Source organism: Scedosporium apiospermum (assembly GCF_000732125.1).
Source record: "Scedosporium apiospermum strain IHEM 14462 chromosome Unknown SEQ_SAPIO_0088, whole genome shotgun sequence".
Classification (NCBI taxonomy): Eukaryota; Fungi; Ascomycota; class Sordariomycetes; order Microascales; family Microascaceae; genus Scedosporium; species Scedosporium apiospermum.
In genome coordinates, this window is record NW_015971789.1 from 2,625,125 (window position 1) to 2,646,997 (window position 21,873).

The 21,873-nt window shown below is 51.5% G+C and overlaps 3 protein-coding genes and 1 pseudogene across 3 annotated transcripts; 1 reads left to right on the forward strand and 3 right to left on the reverse strand.

Moving 5' to 3' along the window:
- Window positions 1-7,126: 7,126 nt before the first annotated feature.
- On the reverse strand, window positions 7,127-9,350 carry SAPIO_CDS3683 (uncharacterized protein; the record flags this gene model as incomplete). The annotated part of the gene is made up of 7 exons (XM_016786433.1): window positions 7,127-7,130; window positions 7,209-7,323; window positions 7,413-8,352; window positions 8,507-8,851; window positions 8,922-8,942; window positions 9,074-9,146; window positions 9,325-9,350. The coding sequence occupies 7 exons, from the start codon at window positions 9,348-9,350 to the stop codon at window positions 7,127-7,129; spliced, it is 1,524 nt and encodes a 507-aa protein (XP_016644439.1).
- A 4,437-nt stretch (window positions 9,351-13,787) lies between these two features.
- On the reverse strand, window positions 13,788-15,844 carry SAPIO_CDS3684 (uncharacterized protein; the record flags this gene model as incomplete). The annotated part of the gene is made up of 6 exons (XM_016786434.1): window positions 13,788-14,119; window positions 14,186-14,360; window positions 14,445-14,867; window positions 14,941-15,084; window positions 15,192-15,664; window positions 15,745-15,844. 6 exons carry the CDS (start codon window positions 15,842-15,844, stop codon window positions 13,788-13,790), a joined length of 1,647 nt encoding a protein of 548 aa, XP_016644440.1.
- Window positions 15,845-16,994: 1,150 nt separating this feature from the next.
- SAPIO_CDS3685 lies at window positions 16,995-17,942 on the reverse strand (annotated as a pseudogene; the record flags this gene model as incomplete).
- A 645-nt stretch (window positions 17,943-18,587) lies between these two features.
- SAPIO_CDS3686 (Uncharacterized protein) lies at window positions 18,588-21,669 on the forward strand (the record flags this gene model as incomplete). Its single annotated transcript, XM_016786435.1, has 5 exons — window positions 18,588-18,767; window positions 18,834-19,559; window positions 19,618-20,330; window positions 20,389-20,951; window positions 21,017-21,669. The coding sequence occupies 5 exons, from the start codon at window positions 18,588-18,590 to the stop codon at window positions 21,667-21,669; spliced, it is 2,835 nt and encodes a 944-aa protein (XP_016644441.1).
- Between the last annotated feature and the right edge of the window lie 204 nt (window positions 21,670-21,873).

Below are 21,873 nucleotides of genomic sequence, written 5' to 3' on the forward strand. Positions count from 1 at the left end.
CATCCACTGTATCCATCATCCCCACCAAATCCAATTCTCCACACACGCTTTACTCTACAAAGGGCCCCGCAGCAGGTACGGTAGCGTCCTGGCGCAGAGTGTCATCCCAAGCGCAGGTTCATGCTGCAAGTCATTGAAAAACCAGGGACAAGGCCCACTAGCAAAAGACAGAAACGGCCGGGGACAGATTGACGCATTGCATTTTGATTGACTGCATTTGCAGAAAGAAAAAAAACATGCAGATACGCCTCATTCGCCCAGTCGTTAAACCCGCCCCCTCCTTTGTCTTCACCAGGCTCGCGCTGCTGTCCTGCCCTGGCTTGGGCGGGCGGGCTGCATCGAGGACTTGCATGCGGAGTGGTATCGTGTGGAGTGTGTGTGCACTATCTGGCATTGCTGCCCAAAAGAGAGTGAAGAGGGTGAAACTCTGGTTCTGTGAGGCATTACTGAACACTTACTCAACCTCACACACGCCAGGTCCCTTGCATCTCCACCATCGTCTGCCCTGCCGCCGCGCTCGTTTGTCCTTAATTTTTCAAGGAAGGTGGCGAGGAGATGCGGGATTCACAACATCATGGACAACGCCAGCGAGTCATGTTCAGGGTCCGGCGTCGTGCCCTTGCCTTAGTTTAATGACGACATGAGCACGAGGCAGGAAGTGCAGAATGTTCGTACGTCTAATATACCTCTTCACTCTGGATGTGAGGATGAGGGGTTGCGGACTGCGATTCGAATTGAAAATGGGGAGAAAGTGGGGAGCCAACGGCCTGTTTCTCCATTCTTTTAAACAGGCCATAACAGGGGGAGGTCGTGGGGCTCATGGTGCTAACTCCGGCGATATCAAGAGGCGGTGAAAGGGGATTCCTCGGAGAACCTCTGCCTGTTCAGATTTTGCTTTTTAGCAACTTCAACTTGGAGTAATTCAAAGCCGGGCACGCCTTCATAGTCTGGCCAGGCTGTTTAGGACGGAAAGGGACAACATTGATAAATTGATTGCATGTTGATCACTGATCGCAGCGGGGCGAAGTCGAGATCCAAGTTAACCCGGCTTGAACCGTTCAAAATACGGCCCGTCCTCAAGCTCTCCGCCTCGAATGCTGTGGAACAGGTGGTGGACATGGGCGGCGATGAAGCAAAGAGTGTTCACTTCCACCGAGGTTCTTGGCCTCCTACAAAGCACTTGCTCCGTACGGGCCCATTGACGCCACCTTGCGACTTGGAAGCTCACTCATTCGTGGTAGAAACATACCATAATAATATTACCTTCGTACACTATACTACGCATACGTTCTCCGGGGCAAGTGAGGTGGGAGATGACACCTTAATGATCCGAGCCATTTCACAAGGAAAGAGAGCAGTTCAGAGCTCCTCGGCGTCCTCGGCTTGGTTAAGCTTCAAGTTGTCCATCTACTTCGTAACGCATCGACCAGAACGGCAATCAACTGAGCTGACGAGAGAGGCTGTGTGTGGTGCATATGGGTGTCCAAACTAGGACTCCTCTTCCTTCGTCCACCGCGAAGTAGTTTGTATGTACCCGTCAAGAGGGGAAGCACAGACAGATGACCCGCCTCATCTATATGAAATATGAAATGCTTGCGCCCGCTCCCACGAACGACGGTCGTGCTCAATTGGGGCACGGGGCGGGAGCACGGGCGTGCCTCGCGTATCCTCGCGTCGTCTTGTTGTATTATGCCATCTGATGCATTTTTACCATATTCGCATTCGGTATGTTGAGCAGGCAGCTCTTACAAGTACGCCGCTCAGACGTCAATAGGACGTCAATAGGCTTACCTCCAGCACGACGACGTGCGCAGTATTACTGGCATACCTCGGCACAGGGAGGGAATTAACGATTGCTCTTCGCGCTTCACACCCAAACGCCTCAACGCTTCGTCCTCCCTTCATCGTAGGAGTTTTCTTTTTGGGGCCGGGGGGCTACGTGGCCAGCATCCCGCCACATTCCCCTGCCAAAATGATGCTTCATGATCGGAGGGGAGCACAAACGGAACAACATTCCTTTGGCCCCTCCCCCCCCCCCCCCCCCCCCCCAAAAAAAAAAAATGAAACTCGCGTTGACAAGCATTGTCTCGACGACACGGCCAAAAGAAAGACATGGTGCAGTTTGACAATCCCACACACTGCTCCCCTCCCATTCAACCCTCACTGGATTCGCAGCTGCCGAAAACACATATCCCCCTTGTTCGGCACATTCTGATCTGGACGGAGAATATCCCATTTTCCGCTCGCCACGTACCATGTAAGGCAGGTCGCGGATAACCATAAATCCTCGCTCCGGAACCAGCGGACGAATACGGAAGCCCGAATGGCCTCAGCGTTCGGAGGATTGCCATCTTGACGAAAAACCTTGCTCTCCGCCTGAGCATATCGTGTAGACAGGGGAGGGGTTAGAGAAGGTCGACCACACAATGGTATTGGAAGGCGGAACTTGGCGTTCAATTTCGAAACCTGACCAACGACGTTTCGAGAACAGGGATTTGTGAGAGAGATTCGGTCTCAGTCGAGGAGGGTTGTATCGCGGCATTGGGAAGGAGGGCGCTGAAAAGGGCAATGATTCGCCGGCACTGAGCTCTGAGTTGGCATTTTTTCGAGTGTGGTTGTGGTCAGAAGTGCGGGCAACAACTTGGCACGATTGTGCTGATTCCGAAAGTTCCAAGTCCACGTCGAGCTGAGGATTTCTGAATGCCATGTGGCCGGTGTAATGAAACTACAAAGTGCACGATGCTTCGTAAATCCAGAAAAGTCGGTTTGATGATAATCCTACAATTGTAGAGAAACTAATACCCTCTTCTTTATTTGATCACCGAATGCAGCATCTTAGATCTTTACGAACCTGTGTGTAATCTTAATTGTTCCCGCTGGGAGCCATCTTATCACCGAAAGAAACGTATAATGGACGTTTTAAGACGATTCAACTCCGCCATACTTCGTACCTTGCAGAAAAAAAAGTCCACGAGATTGAGAAAAATATCTGAGGGGGCAGTATCATTGCGTCAGTCATGGAACCCCCGCCTCCCCACTCTCTTTTACACACACACACACACACACCGAATCCAAGGTGTCTTCGACCCTTTCTCACGATATTATTCGTGTATTTCAGTTTGAATATTGCATCGTCTCTTCGTGGATTGCTAAACCTGAGCTGTGGTCGAGGAAATAAGAAGAAGAAACATCGAGATAAAGTTGAGCATACAATTGTATGACCTCTCAAACGTAACCTCGGTGCTTCCTCGAATAGTCTCTCCCCGGATTTAGAACATACCCAGAACATCCAGAAGTATCTCCTCGACCTGGAACTGCCAAAATACCAGGGACAAAAGAACTCCTGCCGTTTGACACTAATCCTTTTTCCCCTCTTCCTCTTCCTCTTCCTCTTCCTCTTCCTCTCACGACCCGGTTTGGCCGGAACGGTTTCCACGCCGCCGCCTCAACCCGCCCAACGCATCGTATAAACTGAAGTTTCGGAAGCCACGGAGCCACTACCACTTGGGTTCTCCGGGTTTTGCTAAGTGTGCACGAGTAACGAACACCATCAAGGATCTCAGCCGGTTCTTGGTCCCAAATCCCCCACGGAAAGGAATACTCGAGAACAAACATCGATTGAGCTAACGCCCGTCACGGCCGTAGTAAAGCCGAATTGACGAACCTGAAATCAGTGCTAAACTAACCCTGACACTTGTAGGATTGAAGGGATCGTGAAACTAAAGTCAACCGTGTATTATGACCAGGGCTTCATAAAACCCAATCCCCGCTGCCGTCGTGGGGGGACGAGGCTCCATGATCCATTGTTACCAAGACGTCGAAAGGTGAAATCTTGGCCCTTGCATTTCCCTCTTTTTTTTGTTCCTCTCCCCCGGGCTTGGCACTTTTTCAATGGTTCGTCCACTCTTCCTTGTTTGTGACATCTGACGTGTCTGAGTCTGTCTCTTTCCAGAAGCCGACTTGCAAAACCCTTAGTCTATTGAAAATTTCCATTGATGCTTCCACGCCGGAATCTCAACAGTTTGCCAGTTCATGGTGGCCTCCTTATGTCCCCTCACAGTTTGCAGCTGTTCCTTGTCGTTCGGGCAAGATTACTTCACTGAGGCTAGTATACAACAAGTCAAGTAAGCTCCCCTACGAAGTATACCCAGGGACCTCTTCCTGACATCATGACGACTCCCCCGCCTGATGTAGAAAGAAAAGAAAGGAAAGCGATTCTAGCGTCGCATTCGCTTGGCCCTGCGTGCTTTTTTTGGTCTTCTCTCTCATCGTACCTCGTAGTGCTCGTACCTCACGAGATTGCGGATTACGACGATGCACCTGCGCGAGCACGAGCGTCGAGCACGAGCATCCATTACAAACACCTGCGTGATGTCCGTGATGCCCGTCTTCTCTTGGCGTCTCCTCCATGCAACTCCAGCACGACTTGCAAGTGTCAATTGTCAATTATTGGTGGGGTGAAGAAGGAGATGAGGTCAAGAGAACGGAATGCCACTCGGACTGCCATTGATATCAGTGCTCCTCAAATACGACGACACCTTCCCCCACGTGGAACCGCTCAATACGACATAAAACATCAATGTCGCTCTTGCCGGCAAGCAAGCGAAGATGCAGTGGTAACGGCAATAATCTCTGTCGTATCCAAGTATGGCTAACAGCGGTATCGCCTTATATTTGCAGATTGTCCTTCCAAATCGCTGGTCAGGAGGCCACTTCGAAAGAACGAAGACACTCTAGAAAATATCATAACCGTGGTTTATGTTCAATTTCATCACAAGTCTCGGTGATGCTACCTCAGCTATCCATGGTTAGGCGGACGAATTCTATATATCTCATCTGTTCTTTTTATTCTTTCTCACGTCTCCTGCTTCGTATACACTTGCGTGGGGATCGCGCCTTGGGAAATGAAGCCGCAACCCCATCAAGAGAGCTATAATCCTATGTCCCAGATCACGAAGGTGATAAAATGTGGGACCTTGGGGTCATAAACAAGCTCAGAAGACTTGGGACGAGCAAGGGCCATGATGTTCTCTCACCGTAACGAGGTGGCATTCTTTCCATGTTTTCTTCATCTTTGTGGATTTACAAAGTAATGGGGAAGGAAAGTAGTCGTACGTATTCAGTAGTGGTGGCAAGGGGCACCGGCTCGTACCTGTCGGCCACCCATCTTGACATTGATAATGGCCTGTTTGCTCGGGAGTCTTGCCGGGTGAGGGCGGAGGTAGGAGACATCACCGGATCATCCGAGCAAAGGGGAAAGATTGTAGGTTCCCAAGAAGGACCTGGGAGTTTGCATCCAATTCTACAACTCTACAGCAGGCCTGGAGGGTGCGAAGAAGCTCGCCGCTTGCTCATTTTTAGCTGTAGATGAGAAAGTGTTGAGCGAGGACTAAGTCAAAGACAACTTCCTTGACGCTGATACCGTCCTCCGACGACCCTACTTCGTAAATGAGGTTGCTTTAACCTTCTCCCAAAGATAGAAGGTCAAGGGAGAAGTCGGTGAACATCATCCGTAGGTGGATGAGCAGGCTGGTATCCTCCACTTCCATGGCTCGCTAGCCTAGGTCGTCCGTCATGATAGTTCTGGATGAAGAGATCCTCCCACAAGGCAAAACCTTAGATAGATTCCTAAACCGTCTCCTAAGCCGAGTCTCGTCATTTTCAATAAAGAAACTTGGAGATACGCGATGCTATCTTGGCGAATCTCGCTCTCTACGTTCAGATGTGGTGTCTTCAACAGCTTGTGACGCCCCGGGGAAGAGGATATCGTCGCTGCTGCCCCGAAGCAAGTGATTTTCTTCCCCTCTTCTAAACTCTTTCGTCGGCGCAGGCTCGAGTTACAATACCGGCACATAGAAGGCACCTAGCGAGCAGACCGGTCACGCAGATCCATTATATACCATCATAGTCCATTTCTTCGATTCCAAGGCCGGAACTAATGCCACGAGACTCTAGAAAGAAGATGGCCGCGACGATAACTAAAAGCCCACTGCTCCAAGTTACTCGGGCCCACGTAAGGACAAAACTAACGGAGTTGAGGTTTTCTGGGCCTCCTTCATTCTACGGCTGTCGGGAAACCGAACCCAACACATACACACGTAGCGCATACCTCAGGTGAAGAGCCATAGGTCTCGTCAAGACGTCAAACTTGAGCACTCACTCAGTCCCCCCGGTCGAGGCGAACGCAATTGATAAGTGGTTCTCCTCCATATCCACCAAAGAGAAAAGACAACTGGGCTCTTCTCGAACTACACCACCGCCAAAGCATCACCAGGCCTAGCAGCTATCCTCCAAACCCCCTTATTGAGCAGAAGCAAATAAAAGGCGTAAGCCAAACCAAATCTGTCCATACTAGAAACTTGGGACACGGAAAGTTGGGGGACCAGAATGGACGTACGTACTCCAAGGGCTCCCGAGGGCCGTCGAATCGTCCCGTTCCTCGTACTTCAAGAGGAATTCTCTGCCTTCCAAAGATGTAGAAGGGCCCCCTGCCAAGGCCAGCCGAGACGCGGTGCCGATGCTCAAGTCTCTCAGCCCGTGGGAGTCGCTATCTCGTCCCCGATCAAGTTACGACCGTGACGTGGAAAGACCTTTGGAACTGAGAGCCCCCTCCACGTCCTTGAACCGCGCCAGATTCCGGCTTCGGGGCATCTCCGCGAAGCAGCTGAAGTCCACTAGCGTTCAACACTTGGGTGAGACGAATAGGAGATGATGGGATTCGAGATATGGTTGCGGCTAGGACCTAGAGAGAATGGTCAAGGGCTTCGCCAAAGTGTAAGTGAGCCATCTATACATAGTCATTTGTCTATTGCAACAACCCGTCTGGAAAACCAAAAAGAAAGGCACCATATTAACTTTACAAGGAGTACCAATCTCACAAATTAGTACAATGGTTCTGATTTTTTTAACAGTTTATTGCTTTTGAAATGACAACACATATTCACAAAAAACCAAAGCCCAGCGCTCCTAGAATCATAAAGCCTCCTGTCCCATCCATGTACGATTGTGCATTTTCGTTCTCTTCTTCTATATCGTCCCATCATCGTCACAGCTTGGGAAGGCCTCAACTGCTTGTGTCATGGTATGTGCGAATATCGCAAATTTATCTTCAATGGTGAAAGGTCCGTTAGCTACACCAGTACCATTGTTAGTCACACCTGTCCTCCTGCCTCTCCTTTGGTTAACCACCAACTCGTAACTACACTTACAACTTGTTGGGTCCAGTGATGGCAGAGGTCGTGGGCCACTGGTAGCCAGAAGCATCGGCAAACTTATAACCATAGGATGCGGTGAAGTCATCCAAGACGGCGGGACCTCGGGAGCCTGGGGAGAAGGGAGGAAACATGTCAGCATACTCAAAATTAACTTTTCCTAGATCATCGGAATGCTTCACACAAAAAGTGACAACATACCATATGGGTACTCCATGGGGATGATATCCTTGTTGTCGTCAAGGTAATGGAGCAGAGGGGTAAAGATCCTCCAGCTTGCGTCGAGTTCGTCGTCTCGGACAAAGTTGGAGTGATCACCCTTCAACGCATCAAGGATGAGCGACTCATAGGCTTCGGGGATCTTGAGATCCGAGAATCGTCGGCGGTACGTGAGATCGAGCTCAGTGACGACAGTCTGCATGCTCAGGCCGGGCAGCTTCGAATTCATCTTCAGGTATACGCTCTCGTTGGGTTGGATACGGATGACGAGTTCGTTCCTAGGAATGTCCTTAAAGATTCCAGAGGTCACATCCTTGAACTGGATTCTAATCTCCGTCTTCTGCTCGTTGAGCGCTTTTCCAGCCTTCATAATGAAGGGAACGCCGTCCCAGCGCTCGTTCTTGATGTAGGCGACGAGGGCGCAGAAGGTGGGGCACCTCGAATTGGGGGGCACAGTGTCGTCCTCCTTGTACGAAGGCTTGGTGCCGTCGAGGGACCGTCCGTACTGCCCGATAATGACGTTCTTAGGTTCAATAGCGGGCATAGCGCGGAGAACGCGCACCTTCTCGTCACGGATATCCTCTGCGGAGAAGGAGATGGGCCTCTCCATGGCAAGGAGGGTGAGGACTTGGAGCAAGTGGTTCTGCATGACGTCTCGAATAATGCCGAACTCGTCAAAGTATCCCCCGCGGCCCTCGGTTCCGAAGGGCTCCTTGAAAGTGATCTGAACGTTATCGATGTGATGCCTGTGCCACGTCGCGTTGAAGAAGGCGTTACCGAATCGGAGAATCAGCAAGTTTTTCACCATCTCTTTTCCGAGGTAGTGGTCAATTCGGAAGAGCTCATCCTCCTTCCAGTCAGGCTCAAGGTTGGCCTGAAGCTCTCGAGAGCTCGCTAAGTCCTTTCCGAAAGGTTTCTCGACCTAAATCCACGTGGCAACCATGTTAGCTATGTTCTAGTGCCCCGGAAAATAGCCCGAGAGACGGAATTGGTAATATTTCAGGCATCGAGGGGCCGATTCCAGGGCGCGGGAATACATCCACAGAGCCCAGACTCATCCGAAGATCCCCACTTACAATCACTCGGCAGATGCCCTTCTTGGGGTAGCAGCACCTCTTGAGATGCTGAGAGACGACGGTGAAGACGCTGGGTGGAAGAGCCATGTAGAAGAGGCGGTGCGTTTCAGGTTTTCCACGTTCTAATTCCTCAATGTGCGCGGTCAAGTTGTAGAAGGCTTCATCCTGGTCGTACTGGCCAGAGACATATGAGCAGAGCTTGCAGAATTCCTCAAGCTGCTGCTCGATCTCCTGGGTGGGCACCTTCATGTAGGATTTGATCCTTCGAAGGTATTCTTCATGGTCCATCTTGGTTCTCGCATATCCGACGATCTTGATATCTTTGGGGAGGAACTGGTTGCGGTACTACGGGCGGGCGGTGGCAGTCAGTAACAGACGAAGCGCAATGCGCCGAGCTCACGGGGGTTGCGCTTACAAGACCAAAGAGGGCGGGAAACTGTTTGCATGGCTGTTAGCGATGGTACTAATCATTTTACAGGGTTGCATATCAGGGGAGCCAAGAGGAGTGAAGCAATGCGCAATGCGCAATGGATCCGGCTCGGAGCTAGGTTGACAGCTATTACTTACAGTCTTCTTCTTTGCCAAATCACCAGAAGCACCGAGGACAATGATTACCGTGTTGTCCCTCAGCTCCATTGAGCTGTACCATGACCTCAGTTAGCATCGTTATCGTGATGGCGATTGGCGCCGGCCGTTGTTCGTGGGATTGGAAGCTCCAGGAGGAACTCGTGTAGAGGAGACGGGGAATCGGGCGGCAACCAGCCTGAGAGACGCATTGGGCCGTTTCTCGATTTTTGGCGGGGCTCGAAGCAACTTACCTTGCGGCAGAAACGCGAGTGGCCATTTTGGATAGGAGGGCTGTAGGAGAGAGTGGAGGGGGAGGTGCTTCGAAGGGTTTGTGAGAGCTGTGATCAACGAGGTACAAGAAAAAAAAAAGATGAGGGCAATCTATGCCGCGATTATAAAAGAAGAATCGTAAAAAGAAAATCAACCAGAACCTTCGCCAGATTCTCGCTTTTTGGATTCAGGGTTTCGATTGCGCCGACTGGAATTTTTTTGCTGGATTGGAAAATGGGATGGGGGTTGTTGGGGAATGTTGAAGGTTGGAGGTGGGAGAGGTCCAAGAGATTTCGGGGGGTCACCTGGGGGAGTTGGGAGTTGAGGTCACTCGGCAGGTAGACTCGAGGTTTTGGTAGTTTTAGCACAATGGCGGCAAATTTTATGATCGACGCAGGGAGATCAGAACAGCCAGAGCTTTGGATAGCAGCTGTGGATTGGCGGTGATGATGAAGCAGCTCCCGGAAGCAGGCGAGACAAGAAGAGACAAAGCACGAAGGTAGGAAGTTTGGTACAAGAGATACAAGAGAGGAGAGAGGGGCAGGAGGGGAAGGCGGGACGGCGGGGGTAGCTTCCTCTTGGACAGGACTGGGAACTTGGGTCGGTCTTGACTCTTTGGGTCTTGGAACGGACCGGGGGGGGGGGTTCCTAGCTCTCTTTTGCTCTGGAATTTTTATAGGCAAGTGCAGCCCTAGACTTGGACTGGAGGCTTGGAGACTTGGGAGCTCTATATTTTTCCGAGTGTGGTCCCCGAACTTCGAAGGAATGATGATGCATCATCGATGATTGATGGAGCAGGTGCGGGCAATTTCTTCACGCAACACCGATAGGAACTGGGATTCGTCTAGAGCTACGACTACGGGTACTTCGTACTTTGTCCAGCTAGGATTGGACGGAGGTGCAAGCATCTCAACAACAAGAAAGAGTAGGGACTACGGATGGCCGACATGGGCTGCAAGCAGCAAACATGGGCACGGGGGTCAACCTGCAGCCAACATTGTATGAACCAAAATAATAACATAATAATAGTGTAAGGGTATCAGGCCCTGGCCCGAGACCACAAGGTATGTGACGCATGAAGAGAGGCGACAAGCTACATGGTGTATAAGCAATGGCAGATTGGAGTGAAGTATACAACAGGTTGAAGTGAAGTTGACCAGCACTTTGCCTCCATCACGGATACAACGCACCCACACAAGGAACAGGGAGCCGGTCGCGGAACCGTAGGAAGCAGTTAACTCCGTGGGCAGCTCGCAGGCAATGGCAAGCCAAGAAGGTAGCATCATTGTTGCAAGGGATTTGAGCAAAAAGGTGTCTGATGTGGGTGGTGGGGAGAACATTGAAGAGTGGGGAGCACTATCAAACCCCAGCCGCGAAACCATACGAAGTAGCTCCAAGTTATCCCAGCTACTACGCCGTATCTGCGCCGTATCTCCGCAAAACCCAACACTAAGTAACATGTAGGGAGCAGCTTGGGTCTGCAAGCTCTCAACATCCGTGTCCCGAAGTCCTCTCTGCTAGGATGCACCGCTGTGGAGTGACAGGCAGTAGTGACGTAGTGTACTTCATCCTCGCATATTTTGGACTGGTACGAAGTACTTATATTACAATTGTATGAACTGAGAGGGAGGGGCATTCCAACAGCTTAGTGATTGCCGGCTTGGGGCGATTAGACGCCGTCACTGGCTTACAAAGGATTTTGTCGAGACAAACTGTCGCTAATAAACTGCAGGTCCAAGGCCGTGGGCAGGCTTACTCGATAGAGATGGAAGCTGGGAAGTTGGGAAGCCGGCACACTAAAAAAAGGCCAGACGATCCGGAAGTGGGTCGGAGATACTGGCTAGATTTGGCCAATTCCTGCCCTTCCTGATTTTCGACTCACTTCGGATTTCAAAGCAGTGAGTCAACATTTGTTTGTGTATTGTTACGACACTGGAGGAATTCTCAAATTTACTTAAGGGCCCTAGCCAGTCGCCCGACATGACAATAACAATGAAACTGTTTTGTACAATAGCAAACCTCATTAGGTGCGCGTGGGGACTTGAGAGTCGTCTCGTAATGCTGATGCTACACTATGCTTCAGGTACTGACGTACCTTAGCCTCTTGCCTGGCTGCTCAAGATAAACCAGGTAACTTTACCTCTTCGTACCTGTCGAGTACAACTGCAATAGTTGCTTGATCTCACATCAATTTATAATCACCGACAATAGCATAGCGGAACCCACTACCTCAACACTTCGCCGATACTGAATGAATGAGCCCATTCTCTTTACTGTTTCGAGATATTGTATGGCCTCTTTTTGGGTTTCAACCAAGATACCCTAAAGGATCCAATCTCCACCTTCGTCCACTTCCTGCGCGTTGTCGTCATCCGCACCAGTATCTTTTATCAAGCTGGATCAGCAACAATCTCACTGGAAACCATTGTCAACCAGAAGCCAGGCGCGCCAGTCTGAGGTGGACGATGTGAGCTCGTACTCGAAAATCGAAGTTTGCTTCGGCACGGGTCAGAGCCCCCCATACCTCGAACCTACTTTGTAATATGAATCAAGGAACATTAGTTGAAGCGGACAATAGAACCAATTGGTTTTTTTCCCCCATCCCCATGGCATGTACACTCTCCGCTCTGGCCCTTCGTCGGATGCGTCCATCTCAAGTCCGAAGCCAACCCCACATTTGCCTTTGACCTTCAACGTGCGGGCCACAAATCAGTTTTTGTCATGGCAGAGTCAGAGTCAGAGTCATTGATAAGCTTTCCTTTTCCTCACTCCAACGCTAGCGTGGGTACATCAGCAATGACTCTTCAACTACTCCTGTGCTCTCTCTCCTCAACTTTTTTCCTGCTGCTGGAAGATCGGGGATCACCATGGACTGTGCCGTCGCAGGACTCGTTCCATCGTCGTTTGACGCACCAATCAACCCCCCCGTCTCTGTCTCCTCAAGGACAGGCCCTTGTTCAACGCGGTGAATCCGAAGAGGAGGCGAATTCGATCCCTGACATCCTCCACATTCTCCGTCCACTTGTAGAGCCTCAACACCGCTTTCCAGTCTTCTTCTTTTGCCTGTTCGCCCCACACTGATCTTCGGGATAGCATTACTTGTTCTCGTGACGTGGTACCAGGCGTGTTGAGAGCTGATTGCCACTGTAGCTGACCAGCATCGGGAACCATGAATGAATGAAATTAACAAATAAATGTATCCACTAATATACAAAGCCAGAATTAGCAGAGTCCATCTATTTGTCTCTGATGGCGCTTTTACCCGTCCAGTGGGTCGCATTCGACGCACGGAAGGTTACCGAGAACGAAAGCTGGCTCAACAGACAGAAGCTCTCTCTCCGCGCCCGCCGCATCGCACAGACAAATCAGAGACAGAATGGACCTCATGACTAGATTTCATACGTGGATGCCATGACCCAGAAAAGCCCAAATTGCTCGACTGGGGAGACTCGGTCTGCGCCGGCTCTGATTATCCCGAGTCAGTTGATATTGACCTCCTCGCTTCTCTCACTCCTCGGAGATCCCCTCGCTGGTCCGTATGTGTAGAGTAGACCTTATAATATTCTCTTCTTGCTTACCGCTCATTGCTCGGCGATCTCGGAGCTTCATCTTTCCAAGTCGCCTGGCTGCTGGTAGGTTTCTTTTTTTTATTTTATTCATGAAGCCCGGAGTTAATTCTTCATTCACCAAGTTGCTACCAACACTTTTCCCACCCTTCGCTTATATCCTTTCCTTGTTCGTTTCTTTCTCTTTTTCTTGTCTTGTCATTTTTCGAGCATTATTTTCTTCCATTCGTTGTATCTTGCAGCTCCGTTTCGATGTACCTGCGAATGAATATGCACCCTATTCTCACCGAATACAAATGAGATCCAGAAGTCTCAGCAATCAAACGGAAGAGAGGCTCTCTCACTATGAACTAGCAAGAGGGTGAGGAAGACAGACATAAGGCGTTCATGCCTCCTCAGCCCGAATGAGCGAGCAATCGGAACTCCGAAGTTTCGTCCTGGCAAAAGACCAGGCATAATACGTAAACGCAGTCTACCTGTGCTGCATGGTCTGTGATAAGGCAAGAGCAACCCTTGAGCTATGGCAAGCAGGTCTCAGATTTATCCTGCCTGTTCACCACTAAGTGTAGATACACCTCTCATCGTAGTAGAGCGTTAGGATGTCCATGTATATATACAAATTATGAGTGCCATATTAAACATTGTGTCTTAACTCTCCTCCCAATGTCTTGCATTTCGAAGAATACCTTGACGCTTAACCTCCTTCGCAGGGTTACACACCTCCCAAAACAAGATTTCTAGGATCCGCAAGCCATTATAGATTCATAGATTTTCCCCTTGCAGATCAAATCCCGTGAGATCATATCTATATCCACTCGGCTGAGTTCGTCTTCGCAACTCGTCGAACGTACCCTTGGTGCGAATAAGGCGGGACCACATTACAACTTAGCCTTAGCAGCCTGCTCTTCCTGCTTCGCCTGATCCTTCAAGACCCTTCGGAGAATCTTGCCGGCCGCCGATTTAGGAACGACATCGATAAACCGAACTCCTCCTCTCAACTTCTTGTGCGGCGCCGTCTGCTTAGCGAGCCACTCGATGATCTCCTCGGCGAGAGCATCGTCCTTCGTGATGCCCGGCCTCATCACGACGTATGCTCTTGGGACTTCGGTCTGTCGCTGTGTATCCCAGACGCCGATTACGCAAGCGTCGATGATGTCCTCTCGACCGAGGAGCATGCCCTCAAGCTCTGCGGGGGCAACCTGGAAGCCGTCTATGTGACAAGGCTAGTCAGAATTGTACCAGACCATCTAAATGCAGGACGGGGAGCAAAACTCACTGAACTTGATCAACTCCTTGACCCTGTCGGTTATGTAATAGTTGCCCCTGCTATCGCGGTAGACGACATCGCCGGTCCTGAAATATCCATCCTCGGTAAATGCTCCCTTGTTTTCTTCTGGCCGGTTGAGGTAGCCACCGAATACGTTAGGGCCCTTAAGGAGTAGTTCTCCAACCTATCACCGAAGACATAAATTGTTAGTATGTAAGCCCTTCTCACCAATACTGGGAAGGGCATGAGAACGTCGGTAAGCTCTTACCTCACCATCCTTTGTGACTTCCTTGCCATCGGCATCAATAATCTTCGCCGTCATATTGGGAAGAAGCTTTCCAATGGACCCGACAAACTTGCCGAATTCATCGAGCATCTGAACAATGGCGGCCGGGCCCGTCTCGGAAAGGCCATACCCTTGCTTGACAGGGATCTTAAGTCGCTGCCAAACCTCCTCAACAAGCTCCTTAGTCAACGCCGCGGCGGCCGAGTTGAGGAACCTTAGTGAGGTAAGGTCGTACTTCGATACGACGGGGTGTTTGGCGAGAGCAAGGACGATTGGTGGCGGCACGTAGGTGACCGATACTTGGTGTTCTTGGACAAGCTGGCAGAACCTCTCTAAGTCGAACTTGGGCATGACGACGGTCTTGACGCCGGCGTTCATACCGCCTAGAACAATGATGGCAAGACCCTTTGATTGGTGTCAGCAAGTCCAGCTTTGGGAAGCGAGCCAACCACCGGTTTCTGGGTAAGGGTAAGCTCACATAGATATGGAAGAACGGCAGCACGCCAAGCTGAACATCCTTATCCCAGTTGAGGTACTTGAAGTCGAAGTTCCTTATCTGCGCCATGTTCGCGACGACATTGTGATGAGTCAACAAGACCCCTTTGGGTAGACCTGTAGTTCCCTACATGTCCGAGTTAGTGTGTCCCACAACCGAAATGAAAGAAGAGAAAGAGAAGGCAAGAAACGAGGCCGGGGCTCGGGCCAAAATGAAGTCCTGAGTGTACATACCGAGCTATACACGATAAAGGCAATGTCCTTTGTGTGGTCTACTTTGGTCTTCTTCGGCGTAAAGATGCGATTCTGGTTCGTGATCTCCGTCCAGTGCCTAACCTTCCCGGTCTCATCACGCTTATCCCCGAGGAGGATGATGCGGCTCTCCGGGATGCCAGCATTCGCAGCGGCCTGGCGAGCGATAGGCAGCATAGGAAGCTGGGTGGCGATGGCGGACGCACCGGCATCTTTCAGCTGATGGGTCAGCTCACCGACGGTGTACAGAGGGTTTGCGGGGGAGACGATGCCGCCTGCCCAGAGAGTGCCGAGCATGAGGACGGGCACGTCGATGGAATTCGGCGTGTACAGAGCAAGAACATCTCCCTTGTTCCAATTCCATTGGCTCTTGAGGCCCTTGCCGAACTCGGCGCTCTGAGCTTTGATTTGGGCGAAGGTATAGGATCGCCCGGTTTCGCTCTCAACCAAGAGCTCTGTAGTTTTCCTACTTGTTAGTCTCGGTCCGTAGTATTGCGATCGGAGAAGAGTGAGACGGAGTGAATGGAATATTCACCATGGTCGGGGCCGAACGGGACATCCGGGCGCTCATAGAGATAGCTCCACAGATCGGTCTGTGGAAGAACCACATCGGGGTAGGGAGAAGTATGGGCCATGGTTCGGGCGCTGAAGGAGCTTGGCGCGACGCGAAGGAGTGGCGAGATGCGAGGCTGGACAGCAAGCGTTGGCTAACACCAAAAGAGCTCCCACAACAGGTTCAGATAGATAGACTACGGCCCGATGAAATTACGTCGAGATGCAGGTGACACGCGATTTTGGAGGCGAAAACAAAGAATGAAATTTGAAGTTTCTACGATGGGATTCTCTTCTCCCCAAATATATCTGGGCAAGGGGAAACCTGGAGAAGATCCGGGGAAAAAGCTGGGGTTTGGATAGGTTCCTCGGTCCAGCCCTTGGCACCTCCGTGGTGGGTCAGCAATCTTACTGTGTTGGGGTAGTTCTCCGATGATTTCATGTGCTTGCAGTGGCTTGGAGGGGGCACTAAGCGGCGCATTGTGGTGTGGTTGGCCACACCTCTTTACTGCATCGAGTCTGGTCCCCTTGCTTTCGGTGTGGGTTCCATTATCTTTTGAGGCTGGGTGAGGTGAAATTGCGAGTCGCGATGGAGAGGTGTGTTTGTGTGTGGTACTTTTATTGTTCGTATAATGGCGCGGTGGGGTTTCTGGTGTTGGATCAATCTTCTCAGAATCTCCTCAGAAGCAAACGCCTTCGTACAATCGTTGTCTGCGCTACGCCGAAAATGAGGGCGGGAGTACGACGAAGCTTTGACCTTATTGCGGACATAGTCCCGACTTGGAACGAATGAATTCTCCGTATTCTCCCAGGAGCCCGATTCTCGACTCCCAATGCTTGGGCGGGGATCCCTTGATCGAACCACACTGATGGGGGTGCCCCGCCAATATATGCGAGTTAGATAAATCGCCAGGGACGGCCGTTTGAAGCTGATGGAGAAGTAAAGGCTCCAACAAGGGTTCCAGGTTATCGATGTGTGATGTTGCTGTAAATCACAGCTACGAGGCAACATTGGTGAATGAAGGTTGTTGTGAACACCAGCCCACTTCTCCACATCCCGATCAACTATCGAGGTTCCCGTGAACCGTTCATACATATATATCCTATGATTGCCTCCTCGACTTCGTATCTTTATGCAAAATTTCTATTCTATTTTCATATCCCTTTTATGTGACATCATATGTAGTGTACACGTACAGTTACATCACACCCGAATAGCCAAGCGCCATCGTCTCACACCAGCCTCTCCGTTTCCTCCAAAAGTTTATCAATCGTAAACCTCGAGTCCCCCTTGGCGAACCAGTCCAAAAGTTGCTTCCTCTCCACGCGATCCTGCCCAGTCTCTTGCCACGCGCCGTAGAATTTCTGCAGACAAAGCACCAAGAACCTGGCATCCTCCACCTTGGCGCCCCTGTTCTCTACAACCTGTCCCTGCATAAGCACAAGGCCGCGCTCGTCGAGGAAGTCCTTGTGGTGCGTGATGGTCGTGTGCGGCTGTGCGAACTCGCCGCGGGCCTTGTACTCGGCTAGTTGCGTGAAAAGCACCGTGCTCGTGCCCGACTCGGCATCGAAGGTCCACTCTAGGAAGTGGATTTCAGCCCCTTGTTCGGGATGAGGAACCGGGAGGACGAATTGGGGCGTTGAGCGGGCCGTGGCTTCCATGGCCGCGTAGGTCGCGCCGGGAATCGTTGCGCAGAGGGTGAGAGGGTCGTTCGCGTGGCGGAGGCGCCAGATGGCTGTGAGTTCCTTGTCAGGGAGGGTGCGGGCTTTGTCGAGGTCTAGGATGGCGGAGAGGGGTTTCACGGTGGATGAGGAGGATTTTGAAAGGGACCTTGAAGCGCTGCTTGTCGGGGTGGACGCGGGCGTCGTCGAGGACTGAGTTGAAGATTCCTCTGGTGCCCGCGGAGGGGTTAGTGCATCGGCGACGGCGTCCCTTTGCCGCAGGTCGGCGATCTTGTCGGAGTATGCTGTCTTGAGCTCGTCAAGGCTGTTGAGCCCTTGCTCTTTGGCCTTCTGGTCGAGCTTCTCGCGATACCTCTCCAGGACGGCTCGGGGAGGTTCCGCTGTTGCGAGGAATCTGACGTCGTGCACCTGGGCCCATCGCCGTTGGGCTGGGGCTCGAAGATGCCTCGATGGCAGGGCGAATAATCGCCTCACGGGGCGGGTTAGGTGGCTAGCCATTGTCGTCGTGGGATGGCCTTCGGGGGTGTTGCGCTGGCAAGGCTAAAAAGTCTGGGTGACGATTTATCTTTTCCCAATTAAGTCAAAACCCCTGCAAACCGGCCAACCCTCCGGCCGGCCAATTCTGTTTTGCAGGATAATTATGCAATCTGTATTTCTGTATACCATATGGATTGTGCAAAATTACGCTTAAAAGCAAAAGTGGCCGGTTGGAGGGTTGGCCGGTTGGCTAGGGTCTTGACTTAATGATTTGATGGCGCATCAATCAAATTCATTGATGCTTATTCAGCCAAGGACGGGCCATGCACAACAAAACGGACAATGGGACAGGTTTTCCGTCAAGTAACCATGTACTTCGGTACTAATTTTAGTTCTAATCTTGCCGTTCCAGCGGGGTTAAACCTCTGCTGGCACGCGTTAAGGCCTGGCGTGTTCCGTCACGTCAATTACACGCCTCGAAAATTGCCAGGATTCTGGACCAGAAATAGCACAAGACAAGACCTGGATCGTACATCAATCAATGTAGTGTTATTATTTACTCAACTCCCCTCACTCTCGGGAGCATCTAGAACCTACAAAGTCTCCGGCGAAATATCTTGCACTCCTCCCCATGCATATGGATGCGGCTTCCCATACGCATTTGCAATGCGTTCGTCTAGATCTGTTCCTTCATCAGACGCGTCGCGTATTCAGTCGGGAATCTTAACGCCAACTTCTGATACCTCGCTAAACCATGACTCCAACCGCGATATTACTAGCTCTCGCAAGAGAAAACGAGACTCAAGTGCCTTGGAAGAACTTCTTAAACCCACTATTGTTCTCAAGGTTGGTGTTATGTTACCTGGGGACCTGTGTCTCGTCATGCCTCGTGCTAACGTGTGATCCCCCCAGCCACATCCTCCCAAAATCCTTACCAAGCCCGTTGTCCTCCAACCTCTGATGATAATCCCCCGAGGCTACTTGCCTCTTTCCTACCTCGACCTTCTATCTCCGACTGGTGACCTTACTCCGAGCCGATTCTACGAGTCCCACGTCCGTATCCTCGATCTAGAAAACCGACGCGGCGCCGGTCCCCATCTCCTGATCGCCCGATTAGACACGAACGGTTCTCTTTTTGCTATAGAAGGATTCGAAAAAAGTCTATATACTGCGTGTAAGCTGGGATCATGGGTCGAGTTGAACCAGTTGAGCTCCAAGGCAACGCTTGCTTGCCAGCAACTGCTGTCTCTAGCTCAGAGTCAGCGGGAAGCCACGGCGCCGGCGGCCGTAGCACTTACAACCCCGAGCTTGCATAAAGCAAACAAGGAAAAGAGAATGGCCATTGAGGCACTTCAGTCTGTTGTCCGGAGGAAATCGCGTACGCAATCCGTTTCTACGTTACCGTCCCTGGGCGATTGTGCCAACACGCCACCAATAACCTCCACGGACGCCGGCGAGGCAAGTCCTTCTGATCCGACAGATACGCAAAAGCCAGCCTCTTCCCAGGAACCTCCGCCGACCTCTCAGCCGCCTCAGCTACCACCGTCCCAGCCGTGTGCTTTACCCCCTCCGCCTTCTGGGGATGAGCTCCTTGAAAAGATTCGAACGCAATATTTTGATGCTCTGTATCGGTCCAAGGTAACCCCCCCGCTAAGTTTCCAGTGAGTAGTAGGAACAGCAACTCACAACAATATAGGGTTCCTTGGCGTATTTTCCGAAAGGCCCTCTATCCCGCGCGCGTGCTGCGTTCCATCTTGAAAGTGACATCAGCCTCAACATGGGCGACCTAGTAGAGTTTTTAAGAGGCCTTGTTATCCCATTACGACAGATGAATAAGAAGTACCAAGAGACGATACCCACCCTCATCAAAGAAATGAAGACGCGCGTTGATACCTCGGGAGATGAACGACCAAAGAAACGAAAATCGCGGAAAATGAAACTAGGACGAAATGGCCTCTACCCCGAAGAGGACGAGAGTATACGGGCCTGGTGGATGTCAAATAAGCCGGAACTGACCGAAGGTGAAGCAAGCGTTACGGAGTCCCATATTAAGTCGTACATCGCTCTTCTCCGATCGCGAGAGACGCAGTTGCAGCTGATTCTCATCCTCGAAATTCTTGCCTTGGAGCCCCTGGTAGCGACGGAGAACGCCGCCGACACGCAGCTACCGGGTGTTCAGCCATCCATTGAAACGGAGGAGCCAAAGAAGAAGAAATCGAAAGAGCAGAGTCTCCCTGACCTAGCTGATATGCATGCCGATTTGCTGTGTATCTGGCAGTCCACTGCATCTGATGAGATACGTTTGCTGCAAGACGCTCAACTCCCTGACCAGATCAGGGATGGTCAGAGGATACAGAAGGCGTCCTCAGAGCCACTGAGGGACTTTTGTGTTGATATCATCATGCCATTGTGAGTTGGTCCGCGACGGATTTTCTAGTGAATACCCCAGTCAACTGACTTGGTATAGCTTCTCGGCCCGGTTACCGGACCTTTGCGATTCCCTCAACAGAAAGTTGGGCGGACCCGTCTTGCGCGCCTCCCCCCCAAAGACGATGAAACCGGCGAAACCCAAAACCGTTACCACCAAGCAGCCGAAGCCCGGAGCTGTTGCTAAACGACCTCTATTAGCGAGGGACGGCAAGTCCTTACAGCGCGCCTTCTCTAATGATAAGCTGCAGCGTGATCGACGTAGTATGTCGAGGGGTCCTAGCAAAGCCGTCGCGGCCTTGCTCTCCGCCACCGAAACGGCCATTCCGGGTCTGAAGAGGGAAAATAGTGACTCCCTCTCTTTGATGAGCATTCCACGAATGAGAGCGGACTGCGGACTTCTCAAGTCTGCCACGGCGGGTTCTTTGTCTCGCAGTAATAGTATTTCCGGCGACGACCCCAGGGTGAAGAAGAAGGCAATGGTTGAGGCGGAGCTTCAGGACGCCATTGCTGCCTTGAGAAAGCCCAATCGGCAGCTTGCTGGCGCGTCGATGGTGGAGGCGGCTGAAAAGAGGGTGTCGGGAAGCCTGTCTCAGATACGAAGTGAGTTTTGTCCCTGTCTAGATGAATTCCTAATGGAAGCAAATACTAATACTTCCCTTGAACAGAATCAAGGAAACCTGTGCGACACACGCCAAGTGAACAAATTAAAATCAAGGCCACGCCGCTGCACAACCGATACCGCGACCCGATGGCCGGTCACTCCCAACCGGCTCCGGTCGCATGGCCTCTTCCCCGTCTTGGTGCTCACGAACCTCCCCCGTCGTCGAATGGGTCTGTCATCCCAGCCACGGCGCCGAGAAAGGGCTTCAGGGACGCGTTGCAGAGTAGTGCATCCCCAGCGTTCGACGTTATCACCTCGACACCCGCGCGTAGATCCGTGGTGGACAGGATCGACGCCACCCCGGCGCGGACTAGCACGATCGCCGCGACTCCCGTACGGTCGAGCGTGAAACCGGCTTCACTCCCTGAGGAGGAATCGCTACCTGCCGATGAAATTATGCTGCCGTCCTCACCGCTGATGGCCAGGAAGGCGCCCCCGAGTCAGTATCTGGCCGTTCCGAGGAGCGGAGCATCGCGCTCCGCAGATATAAGTGGTGTCCGGAGCCTGAAGGATCTTTTTCGTACACCTGTGAAACCCAAGCAGACGGCCCCAGCAGCCTCCGAAGAGAGGATGGCGGAGACGTCTGTTGTAGCGGAGAAGAAGAAGGTGTCTGTTTATGAGAAGTTGGGGTGGGATAATGAGTTTGACGACTTATGAAGCGTTTGTCATTAGTTTGGGATTTTTTGATGTTTTATATGACGGGAAGTTGAGTGTCGTATACGGGGTTCCGTGGACGGGATATACGGGAGTTAAGTGCGTGGCATGGCATTGCTGTTGTTGTTTTTTCCCCTTTCCTCTTCGGGCTCAAGGATTGCATCGTGGCATTCAAGCATACTACTGGCGTTTGGCACTTAGAGATGG